This window comes from Lynx canadensis, chromosome F1 (assembly GCF_007474595.2).
Source record: "Lynx canadensis isolate LIC74 chromosome F1, mLynCan4.pri.v2, whole genome shotgun sequence".
In the NCBI taxonomy this organism is placed as follows: Eukaryota; Metazoa; Chordata; class Mammalia; order Carnivora; family Felidae; genus Lynx; species Lynx canadensis.
The window spans coordinates 9,682,110-9,703,069 of NC_044319.2; the positions used below are offsets into that span (position 1 = coordinate 9,682,110).

The following is a 20,960-nucleotide window of genomic DNA, read 5'->3' on the forward strand; positions in this document are numbered from 1 at the left end:
ATGCATTAGTCACCAAGATCCGTCACCTTCCACCTCAGAAATGCTTCTGTGTTGTTCTCAATTCACGGCTCTGGTTCAGAATCTCCTATGCTTTCATCCCCACTGCTGCAGCACTCCCAGGGCCCATCCTTCTGTTCTAGCATTCCTTTTGCGTTGTCGACACTGCTGCTAATTATAGTTTTGACCCTAAAATCTCACTTCATTCTTCTTAGTATTTCTTTACCGGATCCCCAAAGTCTTCAGGATGAAGTCCAAACTTCTTAGTCTGACATATAAGCCGTCTCACAACTGTGCTCGGTCAACTTTCCCACCTTCACCTTTGTGAGTATGGTGAGAAAAATAAACTCAACTTTGCCTCTAATTGACCCCTTTAACTCATCTCTCCTTACTGATTGGTCATCTGAAATTCCAACCAGCTTTCTGCTCCCCACTTTGTGACCATCTCCAAGGAAAGCTACTTTCAACTCTTTCCAGGCACCGTCAACGGTCTCTCCTCATTCTCATGGGATTGGTCCTTTTGACCCTGACCCACTGCAAAAGACCACAGTCTATTCTCTGTGGCTTCCTTGTGAATGAGCATCACCCCGTACAGTCTTGTAACCAACCTGTACCCCTTCTATCTCTGTCACGAGGACTGAAGTCCTGGGAGGCCATCTGCTCATTTGTCAAGGTAGTCACATCCCTCATGTCTATCTACTTTTCAGTCCAAAATTTTAAAATTGAAATGAAGCTCAAAAGTTACCTACACACCATTTCCTATACATAAATGTCTCATTTATAACAACTCGTAAGAAATTTTTCGCCCTCTTGGGACAAAGAAATCACTGTTCCTCAGAATACTTATTCCATCTGTAGATGTCTCCAATGGCTACGAGTTATTTCTTCATACTGAGATGGATTCCTGCCCCTGGTAACCTCTATTCCTGGTTCCAGTTCTACCCAGCCACGCAAAGCTTCCAGTCCCTCTTCTGTACAATTTCACTTCTGATATGTGGACATGCTTCCCATAATCCCTTTCCCAAGTCTGCCTTTATTAGATCGAACCCTCTCAGCTCCTCCCAACCAACCATTCCTCATTAAAATTCAATGACTGAACCAGTGGCTCATGGAGGTTGCAATTAGCAATCTGTGGACCCAGTTATATTATCCCTGAGGATTTCATGACTTCTTGAGATTGACCTCAGACATCAGGTTACTCTCCTGGGCTCACATAAAAGGAATACCTAACAATCAGGCCCGCAGGATGTAACAACCAAATAATTAGAATTTTAGAAACCGCGACAATATTTTGACTCATTCTCTATAGGGTGTCAAGATAAAGACGACTCCGAATTTTGCATCTGGAAAGTAAATACAGTAGTTTCTGTGGCCAGAAAGTTCTCACAGATTTCCAAATAACTTCTTTCAATAAACATCACAACTAGTATTGCCCTAAAAAGTTTATACACGGCAAATTAGGGGCGCCTGGGTGGCTCAGTCGGTTAAACGACCGACTTCGGCTCAGGTCGTGATCTCACGGTCCGGGAGTTCGAGCCCCGCGTCGGGCTCTGTTCTGACAGCTCAGAGCCTGGAGCCTGTTTCAGATCCTGTGTCTCCCTCTCTCTCTGACCCTCCCTCACACATGCTCTGTCTCTCTCTATCTCAAAAATAAATAAACATTAAAAAAAAAGTTTACACGGCAAATATATCACACTCTGAGCATTTCTAATTAATGTGGAGCACAGCAGAAGGGTATGTTTCTCCCCTGCGAGAACCCCAGCATGTATCTGCTCATCTCACAGATAAGCTCCCTCTACTGTGATGAGTTCATCTGCAGGCTCCCCAGTTTTCTTTTACTGTTCTTTTTGGAGGGACACGGATTTCTGTTCTTCATCTTTTCTCTCATCACTGGTGACCATTTTCAGCTGAGCCTTTCTCTCACCCGCCTCTTTCTGTCCTCCGGACAGACCGCATCGTCCCCCTAGCGACCGTGTGTTTCGATCCAGGGAAATGCCCTTCCTATACTTGCCGCACATCCTCAGATGACAAGGCTTTCTCACTCTATTTGTTTCCCCACGTTTGCAGAACTGGGAACAAATTATTTAAAGTGGTTTTTACCTGGCCTCATTTTCCTGCACAGGCAATTACTTCTCTGCAAATGGCTGCACTAGCCAAATAACTGTGTCCACAATTAGCTAATTGCAGGTTCAATGAGCCACTTGTTCCTTCAGACTTGGCCATTAGAGTTGTGTGATTGGGCAGAAATTTATCTTTCTATTCCCCTCTGATTTACAGAGTCACAGCAGATCCCAAATCTGATTTCCCCGCATTCTTTTACAGTGTGAATCTAAGCCTTTTTACTTTACTTCCTTTTGTGTATCTGGATTCCATTCTTTTACAAACCGCAGCAGCTACGCTTTATATATTAGACCCAAGGAATATGTATTTGAATTAAGTCAACCCTTTAATAAGGGTTATCATTAATTAGAGGGTGAATTATTAATAAATTATCCATTTGATAAACCGTAAAAGTAAGGCCGCAAAACAGGTGATTTGCCAAAGGCAAGCAGTCGTAATAGAGTAAAACTAAAAACCCTAAATAGCAAACTCGACTTTCTCCCTAGGCACTGAGCTTCCCACACAGGGTAAAAATTAACCTTCAGCCTCACTTGCCTTTAAAAGAAAGCGCCCTTAAACATTCCTAAAAATCATTATCACCTGGGTTCTCTGAAACTACAAAAAATGTCATTTCTTTTAAAAACTGCTTGAATTTTTCTCCTACAATTAATGCATTTTCTTTTCTCAATTTCTGTATATTTGACTCTAATTTTCTTGTTCCACCAACACTTATAGAACATTGAAATATGTGCTCAATTTTCAGTTTCACCACAAGGAGGTCATCTCCCACTAACACTCCTCCAATCCACTAGAAAAGTCGCCAAGAATAGTGAGTTTTCATTTATGAACAAATTAATATTAATGAGGATTAGATATATTTGCTTTGAGAATGACTCAGACACTTTTAGGTTTCAAGACATTTGCCTTCCAATAAACACTAGCAGACTCTCCGATGGTTCTTTTCACCTGGAACATTTTATTGTTAAACTCTCTACTTTACAGCCACCCCTCCTCAGGATTGTCCTAAGTGTCTGTAACTGAATGGGAAACGATTCCCCACGTCTCAGGAGATCCTGACTCACCAACAAATTCTTCTCTCTCAATTGTCTCTATTCTGCTTCAAAAGCCTCTGGCATTTTCTTCAACACTTAGCGTATAAAAAGGTAAGTAAAGCTTAAGAGCAAAGAGAAATCAGGGTTAAACGTACACAAGTGGAAAGGAGGGAAAAACAACTCTAAGAAAGCAGAAGAAACACTCAGGACAATGCTAAAAAAAGGGAGGGGGGCACAGCCTCCAAGAAACGAGATACAATAACGCCTACTGCTCACAGAGAACATGTACTGAAGCCAGTTTGCGCACAAACGATAAAGCCTGCGTGTGCACCTGCTGGGATATGGAGGGAGAAGTGAGGCGGTCGAAGACACAGGTGCTGCTGATGCTTTTCACTTACCCAACACCAGCAATTCTGCCGAGTCCTCGTTTTTGCCCTCCAGGTCATCAGGGGTAGTGATAATACAGTAATAGAGTCCGCTGTCTCCCCACATGAGTTTTCCAATTTGAAGATCAGCATCTGTGATCACAAAAAGAAGTGCCCAGTCCTAAAACTGCCCCCTGAAAGGAAAACACTGGACACTAGAGGGTGAGAGAAGGGCCCTTCTGGATTGTTTACAGGTCTACTTCTCCACTTAGATGGCAGCTGACGAGCTGTTCGCTTTATTTCAAACAAACAAACAAAAACCCGATAGCAAACAATAGCATCCCTGAGGTGAGACACTTAGTGTGTCCCCAGAAACTAACTGGTCTAGGGCCAGTTCAGTTTTGGGAATAGATGACTGCTTGCAACCAACCAGATCTGCAGAGGCCCCTGAAAGCCAGATACATTCCAGAGTCACCCTGGACTCCCAGAAATGAGCTGGCGTCACAGGAGTTCTTCAAAATTCACGGGTCACGTCAGACTCTTAGGCCCTTTTCTTGTCCAAAGCTTTAGGGAGCAGAAGGAAGGGTAGAATTGATGCAGAACCAACTGGGGCTTGGGCCCTGGCATCTACCCGGCTCTGTAACTTGATGCATTCATCCCTTCTCCCAGCAGAGCAACTTCCTAGGGAAGTTGGGTTTTCTGAGTTTGGGAATGGGCCGTAAACGCTAATGTCAAGGTGTAAGGTTGTGAGAATATTCTTTCACTAGAATCTGTTTCAATTCAGTTCTGATAACAAGCTCCTCAGACTAGAGGTCGGGACCAGGAAAGACTATTTCCAAAGCTCATCTCTGTGTCTGTCCTAGATATTACAACCCTTTACACTTTCTACACTCACTGTCCCATTAAGTAATTCGCTAAGCTTCTTGATTGCTCCCATCTCCCATAAAATCAAAATCTTGAGGGGTTGCAAGGCTGAGACGCTGGCATCCCCTTGTGTGGGGGAGGGTGGAACTAATCTCCCCTCCATTCCTGGATTCCAAGCGGAGGCATCATTACCATGCACAATCGTGATCTCTCTGCCCCTGTAGAAGTCTCCCAGGGTGACGGTCGAGCCCTGTTTGGAAGCTACCACTCGAACAGTCCTCCTGCTGTCTAAACAATCCAAGTAGGGGTCCCACTCCAGGTTTCTTTTGCTGAGAGACTGGGCCCGGGGAGAGGACATGCCCAGGGATTCCCCCATGCGATCCTGGCAGTAGGACTTGAACTTCCACTGCACGACGGCAGGCTGATGGGAAGACGTGGAGAAGTGGCAGCGAAGCACGGTGGGCTGGAAGAGCATGGCCACCTTCTTCTTGTCAGGCACTGTGACTTGAAGGCCGTCAGCCATGGCTGCAAAACACAATGAATATGTCCAAGTGGTATCCACACCCTGGACCTTACCTCCCATCACACAGTCGCGCCTTTCCACCTCACCTCCCTGATCTGTCCCTCCTCGCTTTCCCCATCACAGTTAACGGCATCATCCCATCTGGCTGCATTGTCCAGAAACCTGCCCTCACTCCCAATATCCAGTCGGTCACTAAGCCATGTCCAGTTGATCTCTTAACATCTTTAATATTTCTTCCCTCCTCTTTGACCTCACTACCATTGCTTTTGTTGGTGCTTTTGATTTCTTGCTTATAATATTACAATAATCTCGTCTCCTCTCCCCGCCGGCCACTGCCCACATGTCATCCATTCTCCTTGTTACATACTTCAAGCAGTCTTTCTAAATCTGGCTGCTGTGGCTCTCCTTCTTAGAACCCTTCACTCAACCTCCCTGGCCTTCAGGATAGAACCCAAAGCACCTGGAAAAGATGTAAGGTCCTTCATCATCTAGTTCTTCTTACCTCCTCAGCCTCACTGGTAGTGGCACCTTTATTTGAGTGCCAGCTTCCAGGAACAACCAAACAAGTTAACAGGTTCCCCAGGTGGGACATGCTATCTCACACCTCTGGGTCTTTGCGCATGAAGCTCCTAGTTTCTGGAATGCTTTCTCCTCACTTCTTTCTTAGGGAAGCTGTTTTCCACCCTTCAAAGCCCAGGTCAAAGGCTTTCTGTAAGTCTTCTCTGACCCTCAGCCCATTCATGACTTCCTCCTTTGTGCCATCAGAATCCCAGCATCCTTTTCTAGACACTTCTTATAATTACTTTGCAAGAATTTCATGCCTGTCACCCCCATCAGATTTGTCAGGTAAGGAATGTGTCTTATCTTACTGTCCTGGCTTGTGAAGCCCACACGTGCTCAACTAATATTTGATAAATAAAAACAATGAAGCTGGGAAGTATAACTTCAGGAGGAAGTGACTTCCCTTCCAGATGATAAGCTAGCAAAGGGGACAGAGATGAAGGGAAATGAAAGCTTTAAGAGAAATGAAGATTTTCAGATCAAAAGCGGTAGACTAAGTTCAAAAGCTTTGAAGGTTCATCAAAAAAAAAAAAAAAAGGTGGGGGGAGAGAAGGGTACCTGGGTGGCTCAGTCGATTGAGCGTGCAACTCTTGATTTCAGCTCAGGTCAGGATCTCACAGTTTGTGGGTTTGAGCCCCACGTCAGGCTCCATGCTGACAGCACAGAGCCTACTTGGGATTCCCTCTCTCCCCCTCTATCTGCCCTGCTGTGCATGCTGTCTCCCTCTCTTTCTCTGTCGCTCAAAAATTTTTTAGAAAAGGGAGAAAGAACGCTAGAAAGCAGACGAGAAGTTTAAGTGGCGAAAAGATACAGCCTGAGGCTTTGTCCAAGAAAGAGAGGGAGATTTCAGTGAATGGAAGACCAGGGGAGTATTTGAGAGGCAAAAGGTCTCTATTAACTTAATGGTGAGATCTAGAAATTCCAAGCAAAGACAACTTAACTTTCTCAGTTCAATGAGAGAATCAGGAGTTTCTACCTTGATCTAACGTAGAAGCAGAAACAGAATGATGATGAGAGGCAGAGAAAGGAATATGAACAGAAAGACATGATAAAGACGCTCTGAATTAAATCCAGGAAGGAGTCTGCCAAGTCAGCTGCCGGGAGCTTGAGACCCTAGAATTACAGTGGACTTGAGGCACGCGAGGAAGGAATAGTTTCCGCGGGGCGCCTTCTGTCCTTTATTCCTGCCAGTGTTCAAAATGACATCTGGAAAGCACACTCACTCTCACGGTTCCAACATACACTTATTTACCTATGAGGGTCTCCTATGGAAGGACCCTCAACAAAGGCAAAATACCACACTTGTGCTCCTGTCTTCGGAGTTTCAGACCAGCACCTCTCGCTATGAAAAACCAGGTTCTAAGTTCTTCTGGAGAGAAAACGTTTTCCGCATTCTGTGAACACGAGGAAGTGAGTACAACAGAGTGTTTGAGATTCACCAAATCGTAGTGTCTTGAACCTACCAAGTGCTATAGAATAAATGAAGGAACGCGCGCACACATGAATGACTATCACTACAGGAATTTCTAAGACTTTGCAGAGAAAACGGTTACATGTGTCATAGATGGCACGGTATAGAATAGCAGTGGAATCAAATAGATAGTACTTCGAATCCCACCTGGCCATCCACTAGCAACGAGGCCTTAACGAAGCCTCTTAAGCAGCCCTCACTTACAAAATGAGCCTCATAATGCTTACTCACGGGGTTGTTAACTAGCATTACGTCATTGGACACCTGTCCGGAGGAGACCCTACCGCAGAGGACTGTGACCATGTCCTGCAGTGGTAGATCTCAAACACTAATCCTCCCTCACCTTTCCTGCTTTTTCTCTCACCTCCCACACTGAGGCTCCTGAATCTCCATGAACGTCCACCACCAACAGGCTTGACGATAACCAGACTATGTACATCAGCCCCATCCAGGAGCAAATAATTCCAATCTGGAAGCTCACCGAAGAATCTCAGTTTCTAGGCTCCATTGCTTCCTTCCACCACGCCAAATGTTGATATGGCTAATTCCACTGCTCTCTAACTCACAGAGCTGGAGTGGGAAAAGAAATTTCTTTACAATTTCTCCTTAAACTCCATTGCGTTAATTTTTAACCTTGTAATTCTTCTCCAAATCCCTATTCACACTCCAATTTTCCAGTTCTCCAAAAATGGGACAGAGAGGTGAAGGGACTTCGGTTAGCAGTGGTTGAGGCTGAATAACCAATCACAGGCATTGTTCCCAGTACAACACTTTGTACTTGACCACACCGCCTTTCTTCTCTGCTATCACTTCAGGCTATACCTGGGAAATCACATTTCCTAGCCTTTCTAGGATAAATAAAACCAGCAGAGAAGGCAGACAAAGTGTTGTATAAAAGCGTTGCTAGGGGCGCCTGGGTGGCGCAGTCGGTTAAGCGTCCGACTTCAGCCAGGTCACGATCTCGCGGTCCGGGAGTTCGAGCCCCGCGTCAGGCTCTGGGCTGATGGCTCAGAGCCTGGAGCCTGCTTCCGATTCTGTGTCTCCCTCTCTCTCTGACCCTCCCCCGTTCATGCTCTGTCTCTCTCTGTCCCAAAAATAAATAAACGTTGAAAAAAAAAATTAAAAAAAAAAAAAGCGTTGCTAAATAAAAGTATTGTACGTTTGTTTGGTCAGGGTTTTGTGTTTTTGTTTGTTTGTTTGTTTGTTTGTGAGACAGGTGATTACTAAGAATAACCTCCTTTACAGCCCTGTTCTCTGTTAACGAGATTAGCCATTTGACTAAGCTATTGGACTCCCTTAATTATTAACGTAGTCTAGTTGGTTCTCCGTTCATTCCAGGACATACAATATAAATCCATGCTCCAAAGAATCAGGAATACATTCTGAGAAACATCTACCATTTTACAGCATGAGAGCGAGAGTCATGGATTTTGGAATCCAGTTCTAAATTAGAGTCCAAGCTCTACCCCTTCCTGGCTGCATGACCTACAGCAAATTTCTCAACTCACCAATTTTAGTTTCCTCACTGGTAAAACCAGGATAATTATAACTACCTCACAGAATTGACTGAAGGCTAAATGAAATTTGAACCCGAGTACTTAGGACAGCATGGTATATGGCAAACACTCAATAAATGTAGCTGGTGCTCCTGTCAAGCACAGTCTATTGACTTCTGGGAAGCTATGAACCTAGAGCTGGGTGACCGCACAGATACCAAGACGGGAGATGCTAAGTGCGTAGAGGGCAGAGTGCAGAAACTGCACAGGAACGCTAGAATAGGTAATTAGGAGTTGAACAGTGACAGTGCCTGGGTTTACTCATCACTGCACAGTCACACAGGCACCTCCTGGAAATCAGAAATGGAGGGTAACCCTGTGTGTTCCTGTGCAGGTATAATAGGAACCCTGGAACTCTCAGCTAAGGATACATCTGGACAACTGGAGAAGACAGGACGAAAAATCTCAAGTAAATCCCAGTTTATCGGATCTTTAAGGACCTTAAGAGTGAAGAAAGATGGAAATGCCGATCCCTGCTTTAGCTCTATGAACTTCAAACTGTAGGATGAATGCCACCCGGGTCTTGAGCCTGCCTTTAGGAACCCCAACCCACTCTAGTGGGGTCTGGAATTGCTCTTCTGGCCCTAACCCTGAATTCTGGGTGAGGGCTTGGATTCCTTACACCCACTACGTACCATCTCCTTCTCAACCTGTGTTTATCTTAGACGGTCTCCTCCTGATTTGCAATCCATTTGCCCAACTGGGACTGAGACCTTACTCTAGGCTCCAGTCTGTTTACCTGGGCCACGATACTAGCCCCTTCTCCAGAGGATTGAGTACTGTTTCCTCTCCCCCTGACACATGACTGAACCAAATCTGAAACCATGTGGATGACCACCCAACTTGGAAAAATACCTCTCATATGGGATCTCCATTCCTACCACCAGATCAGGCCCCTCAGAGAGAGTATGTAACTGGGGCGAAAACTAAGATTGATAGTTCCCCATGGGCACTGAGATTCAGCCTGGCAATACCCTCCCTCTGGTTCTCATTTCCAAGAGATCTGCCCTGGGGTAAGGTTAGCGTCCTGAGCTTTGGTCCTACCTCCCACAGAGTTTTTTTCTATTTCACTATTTGTCAGATGCCAAAAACCTAGTACTTCTTACGCTGGAGTCTATACAGGCTAATAAGAATATCTTTGCATGCCAGGTAAATAAATTAAAAATGGTCAGCCTCTTCGTGGTGTTCATCCGTGCATTTGATCTGAGAAATCGTATTCCCTCCCACGGTTCCAACTATCATTTAAGTCTCAGACCCTCAGCTCTCTGAAGCCTCATCTGCATGTTTTAACAGATACTTCAAATTCAACGTGTCTAACCCCATTCATCATCTTTTCCCACTCCTTGCTTCTAGAGCAGTCCTTCCTCTCTCTCTAGCTCCTCTGCCAGTATACCCTCATCCTATCACCTCGGATAGAAATCATAGCTTTGATGACTTCCTCTCCGTCCCCGAATACATTTGGTTGGTCACTAAATCTAAACATCTCTCAAATTTGACCCTTCTCTATTGCGGCCATCACCCCCTTAAATTAGGTTTCTATTCCTCCTACTAAATAATAATTATGAAATGCTTACTGTGTGTCAGAAATTGTGTTATGCATTATTCATGTAGTATCTTAATGAATTCTCTCAAAAAATTCTACAGTTGTTATTATGTTCATTTTATACACGATGAACCTGTTTCTCAGAGAATGTATGTATCTTCCCTAACATCTCAGAGTTAGCAAGTAACAGTCAGATATGAACCCAGGCTGACGGGCTCCAAAGCTCTTGAGCATCACTTCACATAGGTCTCATTACCTCCTCAGTTTTATAATTGCCTCCTACGTGGTCTCCCTACTTCTGGCCAAATACACTCTCCACATTTTTTTTTAAATCTAGAGTTGTTTTTTTAAAGACATATCCAATCATATCTGCTCCCTGCTTCAAGATTTCCATTGATTCCCCTTTCCTTCCGGGATAAGACCCGAATGCCTAGACACGGCATATGAGGTCTTCAATGTGATTTGGCCCCAAGCACGCTCCAGACATATTAAAACATTTTCCATTCTCTAGCTATAAATATGTTATTCCTTTCGCTGGGGAAACACCAGAGCATGTAACTGAAGGAGTCCCTGCGAGCCAGAGAGAGGGAAGCATTGGGTCATGCATACGTTGGCACAATGGGAAAGATGGGCCTCCGAGTCCAGGCACTGGCGACACCATAAGGGACTGCTGTTTCAGTGTCTGATAAAGAGATTTATAGAGGTAAGGAAAGAATCTGTGTTTCAGCCTACAAGTGAAAGCAAGTATTTCAGAACACTGGAGAGAAAAGGTTAGGGAAGATAGCAAAAGATAGCAAAAGAAGCGAAGTAAGGTAAGGAATCATCCTTTATAGAAGGCATCAGTAAAATTTAGGATTCCTGACTGAGAGCAGCAAATAGACAGCACACTGAGGATCAAAGGTGGGGACTGGAGATTATGTGTTTTTCTACATTTGCAGAGGAGGGAATCTTCATTCTTAGACCACCAGACCATGCTGGCAGTTGTCATTGCGCCCCTGATCAACAGAGAAACTCCCCTTGCCTATCAAACTCAAATTCAATCAAAAGTCTGTTTTAAAACACTCTGTTAAGTTCTGGGAAAATTGATTTGAAAGACCAGTCCCTGATCTTGAGAAACTCAATACAAAGTTCATTTCTAACTCTAGGGTCCCTGGGGGCAGGAACCAGGATTTGGTTGACCCTGTATCCCCAGTATGTAGCAAAGCCATAGAATATGGCTAAAGCTCACACAACGCAGAATGAATCAATGGATGACAGAATAAATGAAGGAGTGACTTACCCCCAGCACAGAGAATGGATTCCGGCCAATAACTTAGAAAAGCTGCCTAAAAGTAGAGTGATGCGCGACAGCTCAGAGAGCAGCCCCCACCTCAGCTAGTCACTAGGCCAGGGAAGATCAGCTCCAAGTAAAGACAATGCCTCCCTTCATGCGGCCAAACAAGGTCCTGCCCCAATTCTCATGGAAAGGAAAGGATTCCATACGTGACAAACTGTGTTCTTGCGAGAATAACAAAAGCAGTATCTAAAGCAAAGCTGTTCTTATTTTAGCCATTTCATTTTTTTCCAAAGCAAGTTCCTTTTCCCCACTAGTTAGTTGGTTAGCTATTCCTGCCAGCATCTTTGGGAGGCAGCTCAAGAAGCACAGTCCCCTTTTAGAGAAACAAAGATTGCCGCTGAAGGTCATGGACAATCACCATTGTAGGGATTTTCATCTTTAGAAATTTCGTATAAAGCTCATCCGTCCTTGAAGTTCCAGAAGTGGGATTCTGACCTCAGAATCACCCGTTCCCCAGCATACCTTGGCCGTCAGACTCCTAAGGTTTTGCTTCATTCCGTATGACAGTACAAATCTTCCTTCTCCTGCCTTCACGTTAGATCTTATTTAAGAAATTTATCTTTTGCCTGCACACTTTCAACATATTGTCCCAATTTCTTAAGATACTGCCTGCCACGGGCGGGTTTCCTAAGTGTAGGAGATGAGTACGAAGTATCCACGCATCTCCTCTAGGTTTGGTCCATAGTCCAGAAGAGGAAATAAAGCTTGTCCATCCCTCAGTGGCATTGTCAGGATGGGAGCAAAGTATTTGGAGAAATGCTGCCCTGCAGGCTCAAGGTTTAAAGGAAAAGACAAGTCAGCTTGGGTCTTTTTTTCCCCTAAAAAAATAGGAACAATCCATCACCTTCCTGATGTACTTGGGTTAAAAAATCAAATAAAAAGGCTTTACAAAGAATAGCAGACATTCCCTTGGTATTTGCCTAATATCTAAGCCCAATTATGCAGCTTTCCCACGGGTTCTGCAAGTTAATCAGCTTCCTTCTAACTCCTTTCCTGCCTCAATTGGCCAGGATCAGTTTCTCTTGTTTGCTCTCATGACACCTGACTGCTTGATCCACTTCAGTGTTAGGGTGACCAGATGTGCCATTTGGAGACTTTGAAAATGTGACAGCATTCTTGTATATTTTCTCCCTGGTAGTCCTCAAAGGCAGCAATAGCTCCCCGTCTTCCACGGGGTTATGGTGAATGCCAGTGCTGCCCTGGCTCAGGTAGGCTTTGCTCATGGCCTGCTTATTATCTGCTGCCAATAACGCTGTACTTGTGCACACAGAACTTGCCATTCATTAAGCATACGTTCTCTGTGTCCAACTGAGCCATGCTTTCCCATTCTCGGCCGCCACTGTGCAGATGAGAGCCAGAAGCATATCTCTTTTCTGTCTGATTTGCCTTGTCTTCCAGAGATCTGAAATGAGCTCCTGGGTAATGTCTAGCTGGCCTACCTGCTGTTCCAGCAGGACCAAAGCTGCACTAAAAGAGGTCAGTCCCTAGCCTGCAAGGCAGAGGTACTTTGGAAAGTGTCCTGGTTCATTTGGGTGGGTCAGATTTCTGAGATGGGCCGGCCATTTGGACAGAGAAAACTCCTATAAGAAAGTTCTGAACAACCTATACCACCTCGTTATCTGTATTTCGGTGTCTAGACTCTCACCTGAGCTCCAGACCCAAAGACACAACCTCATTCTCCATGTGGATGTTACACAAGCACCTCCACCTTGTCACTCCATAGAGGGAGACACTAAGGGTCCCCCTCCGTCAGTAATGGAATTCCTCAGGGCTTAATCTAGCCAGCCAAGCCAGCCAAATACTATGTTTCCTGGCTTCTCTGTAGCTAATGTGGCCGTATGTTCGGGATAAAGGTAGGTGAGGAGAAGTGATATGTGCAACTTCTGGGTTACCTTTCTAAAGACAAGCTGCCTGCCTGGCCCTCTGCTTTCCTTGCTCCAACTGGCTGAGAATGCCTGTCACTGGAGCGGTCTTGGCAGCTACATGTGGGGAATGGCAAATTCACCCCCACTGGGCCTGGATTATTACAGGGGAGAGAAAGGAATTATTCTGTGTGAGTTATTATATTTTAAAGTCTCTTTGTTAAGGCAGCTTAGACTCTACTTTAATGAAATGCAAAATAGTGAAACTTTATCTCCCTCCCTGACATGTTTCTCCTCCTGTATTAGTTCAGGCCCACAAATGGCATCCCCAGCGATGCCAAGCCACAAACCTGAAGGCCGTCTTTGACACTCCTGCCCCTTCACCCTGCACATCCAACCACGCCACCGCCACTCCTCCGTGTCTAGTCACTCTGTGACTAACCCGCTCTGCGACTCTGTGACTAACCCATTCTCCGCACTGAGGTCCAAATGGTATTTCTAAAATGTACGTCCGTTTGGGGCACTCCCTTGCTCTGACCCTTTTAACGACTCCTTCCGGCCACTTCAGGAGTAGAAGGGACAACTGGCCCCATTTCAGAGGGGGCCGCTCTCCTTCATCCCTCCTGTGGCACCAAATTCCCAGATCACACTGGAATGTTTGTAATTTTCAGAAATCAGGTCCTCCCTGCTTCTTGTCTTTTTTGCACATGGCTGCTCCCGCTGCAAGTTCCCCTTCTCCCATCCCACTTTTCCCCTAGTAATTCTTACTTATCCCTCCAAACTTGCTCGGCTATCACTTCTTCTAGGAGTTTCCTCTTGCTCTTACTGCAGTCACAGTACCCGAGAGGATGACATCGCATTGCCTAAGAATTTCCTATTCAGTGGTCCCTGCCATGAAATGACAAACTCTCTCCTGCAGCCTTTTAAAGACTCTGCTACATAGTAGGTACTCGACACATTTGCTGAGTGATTTAACCCAGTTAATAGATCGTCTTATTTATTATTCCCAATTCGTTTTCCCTCTGGACTCTTGCATTGTTCCCTGTAGGCAGGGTACCACTTCAAAAACCATGGGCTTTTCCAAGGACTTGCATTGGCCAATGGAATGTGAGTACGTAAGACACGTAAGGCCATGAGACACGTCCAAGCAGAAACTCAAAGGGCAGATGCATGCTTTGGCTCTGGTCACTCCAGGCCCTCCCCCTACCCTCTTGAGCCCTCCACCATGACAGCGGCAGGCCCAGCTAGTGGCTGCTTCTTCATCCCGGGTCTTGGAACAAGAAGACATTTGGAACTGAGCCAAGTCCACCAATTCTAGCCAATTCGTAGCTGACTTCAGCTCCCGTGTAATACGAGCAGGGGCAAATGTCTGCTCGTACGAGCTACTGAGATTTGGAGGTTGCTCCCTGCTGTATCAAAATGCTGGCTGATATGCCTATTTGGGGTTCATGATTAGTAATTGAGGACCTACTGTGTACCACGCATTGTGCTGGGAGTTTTACATAATTCCATTTTAATCATCACAACAGCCCTATAACGGAAGTTAATTTCCCACTTTCAAGCCAAAGAAAATAAGGTAAAATATTAAGCTGGTATTCAAATCCAGGTCAGTTTGAATCTAATCCCTCTCCCTGCACTGCCTCTGGGTCTGCCTCCTGATGAGCCGAGGGCATGGAGGAGTGACGATGCAGGATCCCAACTGAATGAGGGTTCTACTCCTGATGCGGGGCACCACTTTCCGCAGGACTGCAGACACTGCAGGAGAACAGGAAGCAGCATGTTCTTCTGACTTCTTCTTTGTTTCTTGGCCCATAAAGAACACTAGTCACCCAAAATGCCTTCTTTCACTTTCAGAGAGCCAAAAACTATCTTGAAGACCAAAATTTCAAGTGTGCACACGCCCCAGCTACATCCTGTGCGGCTCCCGGGTGCAGAGCCCCAGCCCCTAGTCCCGGATGGGCTCTGATATACCAGCAGTTATCTGCTGTCCCTGGGTCACATCCTCTGCTCTCTGGGCCTCACTGGAGCACTTCTCACTTACTTTAGATCTTAGAATTGAAGTGGAAAAGCTAAATGCTTTCTTTATCACTAGTCCCTGCCATATTTCCTTGAGTTCCATGAACTCTGAGCCTCACTACCCAGTGCCCCATAACAGACCCCACGTATGTTCACTTAAATCAAGAGTTCTACTCCAACCCACTGTAAGCAGAAAAGAATGTTTCACTTGGATTCAGGCACTTGAAACAACCAAGTCGTATCAAGTCAGTGTCACTGTTTCTTATTTTTTGGATCAATAAGATACCACGGACTTGGACAAGTCACTTATTCTGAGTCTTTGTCTTCTTAAGTAGAGGCAGGTATATCAGCCATTCTTACTTAGAATGATCAAAAGGCATAATGTATATGAAAGCCATTTAACATACCGAAAAGCATGATAGCATGTAAACAAACAAGAACCATCACATTATACCTCTCTTTATATTCTTGATTGGAGAAAAGGAGGCATAAAAGCTAAAATGTCAAAAGAAGTGAGGAGGTGAGTGGGTCCTGGAACAGGAAGTTGAGACTAGAAGGGACATTCTAGGGCCATATTGGCTCTAGGAGGATTCATCCCACCTGGTCCACAGTGCTTGGCTTGCTTTGCCAGTTCCCAATCTGACCACATTTAAGAGTTCAGAGTGGACCCTCTCCTATCCACCAAGCACTGGGTGCTACCCCATCCGTTTCTCTGAAAGTCCTAGCAAGAGCTCTCCCTCCCCGGGCTGGTGTCTTTCATTCCAATCATTCGTGATCAGGGAAAGGCTGAAGAAACTGGAGCTCGCTGGTGGCTCTTCCCTGGGTGAATTACAAAAGGAAGACTGGACCTGTCACTCTTCAGTTGTGACTTCCAACTCATCAAAGTCACAGGGAGAAAAGATTCTACATCATAGGATCTTAGAGCCGAAAGTGACCTCAGAAGTCATCTCATTCACCAGGTTATGAGACCCAGATCCCACGGTTTACATAGTCAATCTGTGGAGCAGGCAGGACTGGAACCCAATCCTTAACTTCCAGGTCAAGGTTCCATCCACCAACCGAGTCCTGGTACCAAAACTACGAACACTGTACTGAGCACCAAGTACTTGCACCAAGACTACGAGTGCTAACAATTCCAAGTCTGCAAAAACCAGCCAACCCACAGAGTCACGTGAGTGTAAAATCTAAAGAGCGTGATACCCAAACAAGCTGCCCTGTTCTGGTCCAGAGGGCAGCATCTGGCGGGGGGGGATGGAGGGGAGTGGGGAGAGCTGTGATAAGGAGTTTGAAAGAAGATGCTCTGGTAAGAGCGAGGTCTCTTCCCCAGGAGAAAGGAGAACAGAGGAGGGAGAGAAACCGAAAGGAGTGCAGGACAGGAAAGGAGATCATGGAAGTGGAGGGGTCAGCAGTCTCCGGAAGCCACTCTTCCTTCTCCAGGGCTAATCCCCGCCTTAACTCTCCGTATCCAAGCCTCTCCTAAAAAAGGCACCAGGTATCTGCCTGAACGCCAACCACACCAGGTAACAACCGCTCCTGGATGCCTCCGGCCACCGCCAGGCTGGGCTAGGAGCCGCCTGGAAGCACCCCCACAGCACTGGGTGCAGAGCTCCATTACTGCTTTGGCACAGGCTACACTCCATAACCGTGTCCGGCCACCCGCCGGCGGGTGCTGGAAGGCAGGGCTGTGTCTCATTCATTTTCGTAACCCCGGCACGGCGCCCGCACGTGGCCGAAACTCCGCAGCTGACTGACATGCGGGAACACGTGTCTCCCCGCGGCCACCACCTCTTCTGGGAGTTCATTCCAGGCCTCCGCCGTCGGATCCATTTCAGGTGCGGCTTGGGTGTGCCTCTGCCACGCTCCCCTCGCGCCCGCGTGGCCACGGTTCTCACCAGGGGACCTTCTGCTTCGACATCAAAATCACTGGAAAGCTCGCTTGAGTCACCGACCAGACTGACTACTCTTTGAGGACAAGGACTGTGTCTTTTCTCTCTTCATCCTCAGCACCTATTGGAACCCTTACAAAGCACAGGAAACCGTGCCTGGAGGATGGCTGAAGGAATGAATGAATGAATGAATGAATGAATGGAGTAAAGCCAGAAGGCAACCAAAAGAAATGCTAATAGAGCGAGCAATCTTCATCACAGGGAGGCGCAGAAGCCTCCAGGAAAACCCGTCGCCCGCTCCCCGCATGGGAGTGTGTTCGCGGAGTGGACACGGCGCCAGCGTTTCTCACAGCTTCCGCTGCCAGGAAAGGAGGAAAACGCCACCATCCACATTCAGGAACAAAGACCGAGTGAACCCTCCTTCAGGTCCTCCTGCTAGATGGCACCTGTTGCTAGAATAACAGCTGATAAGCATTGCGTTTGGTTCAAAACAACAACAACAATCTATTACAGGAAGCAGCATCGCAATGACAATAAGAAATCATGAGGCTAAATATACAGCAGGATTTCAGCAATGAAAGACAAGGAAGGAGCTGCTAGAGGCTGAGGGGAAAAAAAAACTAAAGTGTTGATTAGAAATTGCTCAGCCTGCATTAAAAGCAACAGGGGAGGAGGGAGGGAGGGAAGAGAAAGTGGGGGAGGAGAAAGGGTGGGAGAGGAGAATGAATGTGTTTTTCTCTATGCTCTCTGACTCATTTTTAATCTGTCCTTTCCTTACTCCCTCCCTTTGTACCACCCCCTTAAGAGAAAATTCATTGATTGGGCCGGACCGAGATTTCTCACCTTTCCTCTCCTGGCTTCTCTGTGAACGATGAGTCTGAATCCCCGTCTCATCCTTGGCTTCCCCCCTCCCCAGCCGCCATCCCTAGCTCCTCTGCTTTGCTGAGGCTGAGAGGCAGCCGGTCCAGAGGCACAACTGACAGCCTGATGGGATGACGGGGAAGCAGAAGCTGGGATCCGGGGACGCCTGCGGGGTCCACGGGATCTCCAGAGCCAGCCTCCCGTGCAGAGCACAGCCGCCCAGCCATCTGACAGCTGAGATGGCCCTAACAACTAACCTGTTGCCTGCCTCCTGGCAGGTGGCGGCCTCCCCAGGTACAGAGCAAAGAAGGCACGGACAAAGCAGCAACTCCCCTCAAAATAAACACAAAACAAAACATCCTACAACAACCGCCGCCACCAACCGAACAAACAGGAACACCAGAGAGGCAGCAGCTTAGGAGAGTGCAAATAGGACTGGCCGGAGGCTTGGAGAACTGGGTTCTAGTCCCTGCTGCATCACAAATTTGCTGTGTGCCTGTCACCTCTCTGGACCTCCATTCCTGCAAACTGAGAGGGCTGAACTAGGCGGCCTGTGACCCCTTCCGGTGATATGACTCCATCTCATAAAAAGCTGTCGGCCATCTAGCAAGGCCTGGATATATGTTCGCCGTCTGCTCCCACTCCCTGCCAATCCCTAGAGTGCTTTTCTCGGGCACATCCCTGGGTATCTGCAAGAGCATCTCTGACTCAGAGCACCCCCACCCCCACCCCAGGATACCTAGCTGACCTTGGGGAGGTGCTGATACAGGCTCCAGGCCCAAGTTCCTTCCGGTGTGATAACGTAGAAGTAGAGGCAAATTAAGGACATTCAGAATCAGTGAGGGTGGAGGTGGAAGGCACTGGAGGCCAGGGGAGTGGGGAGACATGGCTCAGCCAAACCCTGAAATCAGAGATGATTCATATTTGAATAATGTGGGAGGGATGAACTCAGAACAGCCGAGAGAAGAGGCTAACTCTGCTGGCGTGCCCTGCTCCCCCAAACGTAAAGCCAGCAGGGGGCAGAGCCAGTGTTAGGGGCCCTTCGTTTGGAACAGGGAAAAAAAAAATTGAGGCAATCAGTAATCTTACTCTACAGCGAAGGGAAAAGGAGTTCTTGCTTTTCTTCTTAAATATATTTAATCCTCTTCCAATGATTTGCCTTGGATATTTTAAACTTGTTCCCCTTACCCTATTGACTTGATTTTTCCAAATCTTCTGAGTGGTGCCCCCAGAGGGAACAGAACTTCTTTTTTTGGGGGGTGGGGGGTGCTATTTTCTGTTTTCTCCCCTGCCCTTCACTGCCCGCATCCAGTCCTCACAACCTTTCTGATCTCTTGTTCCTTTCCTCCATCAGTCCATCTCCACCTTGCTTCGAATCTTGGTCTCAACCGCTTCCAAACTACCTGAACCTTCCTACCCATCCCCACCCCCACCCAAGCAAGGCTACTTTGTGAATCTATCAGGGCTAGCCACCGGCCCCTTAACCTTGCAGGATCTTCGTGTGAGACAACGTGCTAGGAACCTGAGCCTCTCCAGACCCCAGGGGAGTGGGGAGAAAGTTCCCTGAAAGGCAGGGGGAAACACAGAGGACCCAGCTAGAGGAAGTGATTTTAATGCTGAGGAGAATCCCTCTGAATATCTCTGCAATTCATCTTTATTGGGGCCTGTTTATTGGGGGGAAGAAGGCTCTTTCTTCTCCACTGTGAGACCACTCCCCAAATTGTACCAAACGAGAGAGAGAGAGAGAGAGAGAGAGAGAGAGAGAGAGACAGAGAGAGAGAAGGGCCCTAAACTCCACAACCAATCAAGCCTCCGTCCCCATCTCCTTCCTCATGCGCCCCCACTGCACCCCCAGAGCCACAGAGAGAACGCCGCTGGCTCTCCCGGCTTCTCTAGGGAAGGAATTCAAGAGACACTCCTCTACCCCTCACCTCCAGAAGACCAGTTCTGTTAATTAATCGGTCTCCCCCGAGCTTTCTTTCTTCCTAGCCAGGCTCTTCCCAGGACCCACAGCATTACAAACTCGGGATAAGACCAAGAGAGAACCGTTGTGTGGAAAAGGAAATGCACAAGAAAAAAAAAAAATCCTAATGAGTCAAACACCTGCATCTCGATCCGTCTCACTTGTAATCGGGATTCTCCCCGCCTCCTCCATCATTCTAACACACACACACACACACACACACACACACACACACAGCCCCCTCCCCCACTTACCGCCGGCCTGCTAAGCAGCTTTAAGCCCAGCCAGGGGGGGGAATGGGGGTGGGGTGGGGTGGGAACCGAAGCACCGAGGGAATATACATAAAGTTATTCGCCTGGGGAGAAAACGACTCCTACCTGTTAGCCAGAAGACAGCGATCCACGCCAGCACGACCCCGTCCATGTTCCCCAACTTCCCATTCAGATGAAGAAGCGGGCAAAGTGGGGAAGGGCAGCAGCGCAAGGCTCAGGGTGACCAGGCGGCAGCGGCAGCGGCGGGGCTGCGGCCGCGCGCGTGAGCGGGCCCCCGGCGTCCCTGGGCGCCGCCGCCCGCCCGCCCGGCCCGCCGCGCCGCCTGCCGAACGCGCGCTGCCGCGGGCTCCCCGGCTCGGCTCGGCTCGGCGCGGCTCCCGGCGGCGCTCCCGCACGCCCAGGCAGCGAGCGCGGCGCGGGGCGAGCGCCTCCCCGCCGCAGAGCCGGCCGCGCGGGGGAGCTCGGCCGCCGCCGCCGCCTCCGCCCCGCCGCCCGCCGCCCCGGGGCTTCCGAAGTTTCTGGGTCACGTGCCGGCCCCGAGGTCGCGCCGAGTAACAAAGTACGCTGGGGGAGAGGGTGCTGGGAAGAGCCGGGGGCCGCGGGCGCTGCTCCTCCCAGGGAGGCCCACGTCCGGGAACCCGAGCCCCGACGGAGTGGGGGTTCTGGGAGGGGGAGTCAGGAGACGCAGGTGTCTGTGGCCAGCCTGCACCGGGGGAGGGACAGACGCGGGAG

The 20,960-nt window shown here is 47.7% G+C and overlaps 1 protein-coding gene across 4 annotated transcripts in view; it reads right to left on the minus strand.

Annotated features, from left to right (window-relative positions):
- ILDR2 (immunoglobulin like domain containing receptor 2) overlaps nucleotides 1-20,451 on the minus strand; it is a 64,196-nt gene extending 43,745 nt beyond the window's left edge. For 3 of the 4 annotated variants that reach the window (XM_030302480.1, XM_030302481.1, XM_030302476.1), the window contains exons 1-3: nucleotides 20,334-20,451; nucleotides 4,571-4,903; nucleotides 3,548-3,667 (exon numbers count right to left, since the gene is read on the minus strand). In XM_030302480.1, the coding sequence (XP_030158340.1) occupies nucleotides 3,548-3,667; nucleotides 4,571-4,903; nucleotides 20,334-20,379 (499 nt within the window). In that variant the 5' untranslated portion in view covers nucleotides 20,380-20,451. Of the gene's footprint in view, nucleotides 1-3,547; nucleotides 3,668-4,570; nucleotides 4,904-17,975; nucleotides 18,034-20,333 lie in introns of those variants that run through there. The other variant, XM_030302477.1, reaches the window with a different exon arrangement.
- Nucleotides 20,452-20,960: the final 509 nt, after the last annotated feature.